This window comes from Sus scrofa, chromosome 10 (assembly GCF_054392235.1).
Source record: "Sus scrofa isolate SSC_HxYL_T2T_F1_AM1 chromosome 10, Sscrofa_HxYL_maternal_Yorkshire_Landrace_v2.0, whole genome shotgun sequence".
Taxonomy (NCBI): domain Eukaryota; kingdom Metazoa; phylum Chordata; class Mammalia; order Artiodactyla; family Suidae; genus Sus; species Sus scrofa.
In genome coordinates, this window is record NC_139392.1 from 73,284,416 (window position 1) to 73,292,776 (window position 8,361).

Sequence of the window (8,361 nt, forward strand, 5' to 3'; positions counted from 1 at the left end):
GGCTGAGCAACAGGGTCCTACTGTAACGCATGGGGAACTATATTCAGTATCCTGTGATGAACCATGATGGAAAAGAATATGAAAAAGAATGTACATATTTATAAATACGTTTTTCTTTTTCCACATTGATATAAATAACTGATTCACTTTGCTGTACAGGAGGAATTAACACAACACTTAAATCAACTATACCGCAATTTTTAAAAAAATGAAAAAAATAAGGCTGAGGGTGTAGAGTGAGAAGACTTCTGGCTGCCAATAAGTTGTTTTGTCTTGTTTCTTCCTGTGGGAATGGAGAATTAGATTTTGACTTAAAACTCCACTCTTCTGAGAATCTTTAATCTTCAGGTTTGTATCTTTGATCGCAGGCGGAAATGCTTGAAACCCCGGCAGCACCACAGAAAACTGCAACTTCCTGCCACCCTGGAGAGTTCCAAGAAGGATCAGTCCACGTCCATGTCACACATCAACCTGCTCTTTTCTCGCCGGGAGTCAGAATTCCCCGGGCCGCTGTCCGTCACCAGCCAGGGCCGCCCCCCGGATGCCCCGGGCTCAAAGGAGCTGATGAGCGGAGTCCATTTGGAAATGGTGTCTTCCAACGGGGAGGCGGACCTGCACACGCCCATGCTGAAGCTCTCCTACAGCACCTCCCAGGAATTCAGCTCTCGGGAGGAACTCCTGTCCCACAAGGAGGAAGATAAAAGCCAGATCTCCTTTGATAACCTGACCCCGAGTGGAACGCTGGGCAAAGACTACCATAAGTCGGTGGAGATTTTCCCCTTAAAGTCCAGGAAATCTCTGGAAAGGGAAGGCTGCGAGTCCCCCGGCAGCACTGACTACAGGAGGAGTTACAATGCCATGCTCTCACAGCCTTTGTTCGAAAAGCAGGACAGAGACGGTCAGGCCCCCATTAACCACATTTCCGCAGGAAGTAAGCTCGCCATTCAGGAACACATGTACCCCACGCCTTCATCCCCGGAGAAAGAACAGCTGCTGGAGCGCAGACCCACTGAATGTATGATGTCGCGATCGGTGGACCACCTGGAAAGACCTACCTCTTTCCCGCGGCCGGGCCAGCTGATCTGCTGCAGCTCTGTGGACCAGGTCAATGACAGCGTTTATAGGAAAGTATTACCTGCCTTGGTCATCCCGGCTCATTACATGAAACTCCCAGGGGACCATTCCTACGTGGGCCAGCCTCTGGTGGTTCCCGCCGACCAGCAGCTCGAGATAGAAAGGCTGCAGGCCGAGCTCTCCAGCCCGCACGCAGGGATCTTCCCACACCCCTCCTCTCAGATCCAAGCCCAGCCCTTGTCCTGCCAGGCCATCTCGCAGCAGCACCTGCAGGATGCGGGCACCCGGGAGTGGACCCCGCAGAGCGCGGCCATGTCCGAGTCCCTCTCCATCCCGGCCTCCCTGAATGATGCGGCCTTGGCGCAGATGAACAGCGAGGTCCAGCTCCTGACCGAAAAGGCGCTGCTGGAACTTGGGGGTGGGAAGCCCCTCCCACACCCACGGGCGTGGTTCGTCTCCCTGGACGGCAGGTCCAACGCGCACGTCAGACATTCCTACATTGATCTCCAAAGAGCTGGGAGGAACGGGAGCAACGACGCCAGTTTGGATTCTGGCGTGGATATGAATGAGCCAAAATCCGCCCGGAAGGCGAGAGGAGACCCCTTGTCTCTGCCGCAGAACCACCCTCCGGTCCAGGAGCATCCGCAGAAAGAGCCGAGGGCCGCGGACGGCGGCGCCGCCTACACGCAGCTCGTGTACCTGGAGGACCTGGACCAGAGCAGCGGCGGCGAGGGCGGCCCCGCGGTTGGGACGCCCGAGGACAGTGCCCTGCGGTGCCTGCTGGACGGCTCCAGCCGGAGAAGCGGCGGCCAGCTGCCCAGCCTGCAGGAGGAGACGACGAAGCGAACCTCGGGCGTCCCCCCGGAGCCCCCGGCCAGCCCCGACCCGAAGCGGTCTGCTCAGGAGGACGAGGAAGACGAAGATGATGACGACGACCAGGGCGAAGACAAGAAGAGCCCGTGGCAGAAACGGGAGGAGAGGCCCCTGATGGCGTTCAACATTAAATGAGCGACCGCGGCGCCACCCGACAGGGAGTATCATGCAGTTGCCAAAAATCCTTTCGTAGAAGCGTGTACCTGGTTGTGGAGGAAGGTGCACCACGTCGGTCGGTCGCGGAAAGGGGACTTTTTTCTGCATCACCGTTTGCTGTGTCAGGGTTGGAGAGGAGGTCAAGCTCTCACTCGGAAGAAGGGATGATGTTGGAGAATGCGTCGCCTCCAGGGAGATGGCTGAACCGTGGTGTCTGAATGCCCCTGTCCTTCCCTCGTACTTGATGTGTCCACTCCCGGGACACCGCAAAACCGCACGTGACGTCACTAGGTTCTGATGGGTAACCTCAGTTCTCCGCCAGGGTCTGGGAACAGATGAAACTCCTTTTTGCATTGCTTGAATCCATTTTATCACAGTAATGCTCCTGTGAAATGATTATTGAGAAATTCGCTTGGCACTTAGTGTCTGGAGGTATGCATTATCTCAAAGGAAAACTATGCATCGATGCTCTGTGGTCTTACTTTGCTAAGATTTTTGCTTTGCTTAGGTTTCATTTCCAGTTTGCTTTTTTAAACACACACACACACACACACACACACACATTCGGTTGCAAGGATTTTTATTCCTTCATTTTCATCTGTTCTGCTTCTCAGTGGTTTATTTCAGTATCTCCTTTCAGGACCTCCTGAGTGTCATCTCTTAACATCCAAGCCTTTTAATGAAATCGTACTGAATTTTTTATCAGCTGCCAGTCCTTCGATTCTGGTCCCATTAACGCCAAGTGCCTTTTTTACAGTGACAACAGACAGTCCCTTACTTTGCTCGTTTTGTTTGTTTTTAGTTCTTAACTTCTTGAACTGCCTGGATTTTATAAAGTTATTCAACGTTACCCCTTTTCTTTAAACTGCATGCTGCCAAGTGTCCATTTGTGCTCAGAATTCTCATCTCAAGTCAGCGTACTCTCTCGTTCTTACGTGTGACGTGGATTCTGTTTAGCTAAGATAGACTAGAGGACACTTTAGCAAGTCTCTTCCCTACTCCATCCCTTTGGCCACTAGCCACCATTATGGTTTGATTGGCTGTTTGTATATATGATTGTGTATTAACTCTGGAATTCTATGGGCTGATCTTGCTCACCAAACATGGAATATGGGCTGAGCAAGTAGACTCAATGAGACTATTAAACAAATCTTATGTACTATCCAAAAGTGCCAGAATGACTCTTCTGTGCATTCTCCTTAAAGAGCTGCTTGGTTATCCAAAAATGAAAACTCAGAATAAACTCTGAAGGAAAAAAAACAAAAATCTATCTTGTGGTCCTTTTCATTCATTCTGAGCCATTATTGGTTTCAGAGTTGCTATTAAGAGGTCACTCTTGGAGTTCCCATCATGGCTCAGCAGAAATGAGTCTGACTGTCATCCATGAGGATGCAGGTTCGATCCCTGGCCTCACTCAGTGGGTTATAGATCCAGTGTTGGTGTGAACTCTGGTGTAAGTTGAGAACAAGGCTCAGATCTTTCATTGCTATGACTGTGGTGTAGGCCAACGCCTACAGCTCCAGTTCGCCCCCTAGCCAGGGAATGCCGAGGGTGCAGCCATAAAAAAGGCAAAAAAAAAAAAAAAAGTCACGCTTCCGGAGTTCCCATTGTGGCTCAGCAGGTTAAGAACTCTGTATGAAGATGGGCATTCAATCTCTGGCCTTGCTCCGTGAGTTAAGGACCTGGCATGGCCGTGAGCTGGGGTGTAGGTCACAGATGCAGCTCAGATCCGACATTGCTGTGGCTGTGGTATAGGCCTGCAGCTGCAGCTCCAATTTGATCCCTAGCCCAGGAACTTCCATATGCCACAGATGCAGCCCTTTAAAAAAAAAGAAAAAAACGTTTGCTTTTCCTTTCTTGGAAGAGTGAAATGCCAGTAGTTGGATTATATTCAGAGACCAATACATAGACACTTAGGAATTTATATGACCATTATGTCCTAAAACCCACCTCGCTATTTAGTTTCACTCAAGAACACAAGGTAACGCATTGTTTCTATACTTCACAAAAAACCGATGTTTTCTTTTATGTCTGGTATTGATTCACCTTGGAAAAGCTTCAGAAAGATGTCACTAAAATGACCAGAACCATCCCAGATGTGTGACACTATTCATCAGAATCATTAATGGAGCCACCAGAATATAGCAGATTGGTGGTAATACATTAAGCTAGTTAGTAGCTTCATTACAAAATCTTTAGTCATGATTTCCACACTGGCAGGAAACAAATGATTTTTATGACTTTCATTCTCAAAGGGTGATGTTTCACATTTTGCTTTTGAAATGGTTGAGAGATGCCCTGACAGTGTTGAAGCATCTGAGGAGTTGGGAACCTGTGGTTTAACAGGTGAGGGACTGTTTGGAAGTGAACCTTCTCACCAACAGGTGGCAGGTGAACCATGGCAGATGTCACTAAGGCTTCGGGTGAGGGTCATTTGTCAATTATACCAGAAAGAAAAAGTAAGTAGCCTCTCCAGGAATACTCAGGACCAGACATAGGTGATGGGGAGATGCTAACAGGTCCCCATCCCTTTGCAACCCCACCTGCATTGCAGCCAGTGCCATCACCTCCTTAAAGCATTGTTTTCAGAAGAGGCTCATTTACAGTGCATGTTACCTGGAACATAGGTGACACATTACCTTTCAGTCCTGATTTGGGAGATAGAGAAGAAAGGTTGGGAGGTGGGCTTTTCTGATCCCTCTTCATTAGGTGGGTCATACCTGGGCCAGCCAGGGTTTGGGGAAGTGTGGAGCAGCCAAGAGTGGTCTCAAGACCTAGGTCCCTGGAAAGACAAGGCAGTGGGTTTGCCAAAGGAAAATTTGGTTCTGTTTCACAAATTAAAGCTTACTCCTCCACACTCATCTAAAAAAGAGGCTCAGAGGCTAATGATTTTGCTCAGGGTGCCACCCATGATCACCAGACTGGAACTGTCTGGAAAGAACACCATAATCGTGTACATTTTAAACATTGTATTTATCTTCTCATCACAGTGTTCAAGCCAATTACAGTGTGAAGAATGAAGCTGTCACTGGCATCTTGCTTCTGCCACCTAGTGGTAAGTTTGTACCTGCCTCTTCAGGAGACTAATGTAGACCGTTCTCTCCAGCCAGGTCTGGGAAGACAGGTGAGTGTGCACAGAGATGCCTCAGAGGCTGGTTCTGTCCTCCAGGTGAGATGAGCGAGGCGATGGGACTGGTATTTATTGCATCTCTACCTGGAAACGCTATGTCGGAAACAATAATGCATTCACCTCTCAAAATCTTGTGAGGATTATTCTTTGTTTTACACGCAACTCAGTGGAGGCTAGGGGTTAAGTAATTGAGGTCACTCAGCTAGGATCAGTGGTGTGTCACTTACACAGCAAACTCTGGGGAAATGAATGCATTTAAGTTATAAATGTCCCTGTTAAGGGGTGTATTTTCAAATCATGATAAGATGCACAGGGGTGACTTTCGTTTGATAATTGATTCCTACAGAATGTTTTCGTTGATTTGAGTCATAGCCAACCTGTTGTTGCAGTTGACAAAAGGGTGTAGTTGTGACATGAATATTTGTTGATTTTTTCTACATTAATGATTAATTACTGTAACTGAAACAATGAAGATACATGTCAGAACTTTACTCACTAGGAATTCCCACTGTGGCTCAGTGGTTAGGGCACCCAACTAGCATCCATGAGGACAAGGGTTCGATCCCTGGCCTCGCTCAGTAGGTTAAAGATCCGGCATTGCTGTGAGCTGTGGTGTAGTTCGCAGATGTGGCTCGAATCTGGCATTGCTATAGCTGTGGTGTAGGCCAGCGGCTAAGCTCCGATTGGACCCCTAGCCTGGAAACCTCTATATGCCACAGGTGTGGCCCTAAAAAGACCAAAAAAAAAAAAAAAAGAACTTCACTCATTGATCAGTCGTGGGGTGACTTCTTTGCTGAATCAGATAATAATTTTTGAGCCCTGGAAGAATAATTCTTTGTGTGTTTTTTTGTTTGTTTGTTTGTTTTGTTTTTTGGTCCTACTGTTAATGTCGTGACTCCTGACATGATACAGTTTTGAGTTTAATCTGCATTATTAACATCTTCTCCATCGCTTTCTTAAATTTAGACAATCAACAAATCAAGCCTTGGCATTCCCATTGTGGCTCAGCAATAATGAACCCAACTAGTATCCATAAGGACTCGGGTTCGATCCCTGGCTTTGCTCAGTAGGTTAAGGATACAGTGTTGCTATAAGCTGCAGCGCAGGCCACAGACTGGGGCTCGGATCTGGTGTTGTTGTGGTATGGGTTGGCAGCTACAGCTCTGATTCGCCCCCTAGGCTAGAAACTTCCATATCTGCGCATGTGGCCCTAAAAACAAAACAAACAAACAAAAAAAATCAAGCCTTGATTTGTAGCAATTGCCAATTTCCCTGGTGTAAATACGCCCATGGGTCCAATTTCAAGCAACTAGAGTGACATCACTGCACTTAAGAGAGATGCTTTCAGTAACATCAGTTATGTTTCCACCAAAAAGATACAACAAAGGAAAATAACCTCAGAAATCTTCCAGTTGTATTGTCCCCCCCCTCGCCACCGCCACCCTGCCCAAGATCAGCCCTCCCTATGTATTCAAGATCATTCACAGACAGACACAGAGCAATGAAAAATCTGAGCTGCCCAACACATGTATTCCCAGCCGAGACCGAACCAGGCAATGCTCTGCCTTCTTGTTTCAGCTCTCAGACTGTAAACAAGTGTCTGTATTTTTTTTTAAATGATGATTTTTATCTTTTCCATTATAGCTGGTTTACAGTGTTCGGTCAATTTTCTACTGTACAGCAAGGTGACCCAGTCACACATACATGTATACATTCTTTTTTCTCACTCTATCCTGCTCTATCATAAGTGACTAGACACAGTTCCCAGTGCTATACAGCAGGATCTCATTGCTAATCCATTCTAAAGGCAAGAGTCTGCATCTATTAACTCCAAGTTTCCAATCCATCCCGCTCCCTCCTCCTCCCCCTTGGCAACCACAAATCTATTCTCCAAGTCCATAATTTTCTTTTCTGTGGAAAGGTTCATTTGTGCCCTTGTGTATATTAGATTCCAGATATAAGTGATGTCATATGGTATTTGTCTTTCTCTTCCTGACTTACTTAAAAATATGGAACTCTTCATGAATTTGCTTGTCATCCTCGCGCTGGGGCCATGCTAATCTTCTCTGTATCGTTCCAGTTTTAGTATATGTGCTGCTAAAGTGAGCACAAGTGTCTGTATTTTAGTCTGTTTATTGCCACATTTGTTCCATTTTTGTGCATTTTGTTGGTGTAGTGCCGAAGTGAAAATCCGGGTTTTAGTTCACGCCTGAGTTAGAGCCCTCCAGCTGGCCACCAGCCAGAAGGTGGGAGCATGGGAACGAAGGTCTTCCTAGCTCCAAATCCTGGTTTCTTGCTTTGGGAAGAAGCTTCACATGGAAACCCAGAATCAGAACAAAAAACGCAAGCCATCGTTGCTTTCCCAGCTTTAGTGGAACTTGGGGCACAAGATGGGCAGTGTTCACTGGGAAGAGAACCATGTGGCTGTTTGTCGTTCAGGTCCAGCAGCAGACCTGGGAGGAATTTATGGGAGAAGCAAAGCCCTAAACCATGCCAGGGGATAATGCAACATCATTTAAATGACAGAGGTGCCATGCTTTTGGAACTTGATTTATCATAAACCAGCACAGACAAATGCTAAAACACAGAGAGGCAAAGCGCCCAAGAAAAAGACCAGAACTAAAAAGGAAATAGACCATAAAACCTAAAAATAAGCAGCCGCAAGTACACTAAACTCTATATATGATTCCTCCTGTTCATCCCCTAAAGTTTTACTTTTGCAGACCTCTTTACTTTGGAGGGCAAGAGGATAAAAATGAGTACAGTTACAGATAGACATGTGTGGTGATTTTTCAACTGAGTTCCACAGTTTTGTTTTTTTTTTTTCCTTTATTTTCTTTTTGCCTTTACAGGCTTTTTTTGCTTTTTGTTGTTGTTGTGTAGGGCCACAGCCATGGCATATAGAAGTTCCCAGGCTAGGGGTCAAATCAGAGCTGCAGCTGCAGCTGCTGGCCTACGCCACAGCCTCGTCAGCAACCTACACCTCAGCTCACAGCAACGCCAGATCCTTAACCCCCTGAGCAAGGCCAGGGATCGAACCTGTGTCCTCATGGATACTAATCAGGTTCATGCCTGCTGAGCCATGATAGGAACTCCCTCTGCAAACTGTATTTTCGAAGGTGTGGCTA

The 8,361-nt window shown here is 47.0% G+C and overlaps 1 protein-coding gene and 1 non-coding gene across 6 annotated transcripts in view; one reads left to right on the forward strand and one right to left on the reverse strand.

Moving 5' to 3' along the window:
* FAM171A1 (family with sequence similarity 171 member A1) overlaps positions 1 to 3,369 on the forward strand; it is a 151,390-nt gene extending 148,021 nt beyond the window's left edge. For all 5 annotated transcript variants that reach the window (XM_021064835.2, XM_084980241.1, XM_003130736.7 and 2 more), the window contains one exon: positions 369 to 3,369. In XM_021064835.2, the coding sequence (XP_020920494.1) occupies positions 369 to 2,082 (1,714 nt within the window). In that variant the 3' untranslated portion in view covers positions 2,083 to 3,369. The remainder of the gene's footprint in view (positions 1 to 368) is intronic.
* Positions 3,370 to 7,236: 3,867 nt separating this feature from the next.
* LOC146399515 (U6 spliceosomal RNA) lies at positions 7,237 to 7,343 on the reverse strand. The gene has a single exon (XR_014818466.1). It is a non-coding gene; the product is annotated as a U6 spliceosomal RNA (small nuclear RNA).
* Positions 7,344 to 8,361: the final 1,018 nt, after the last annotated feature.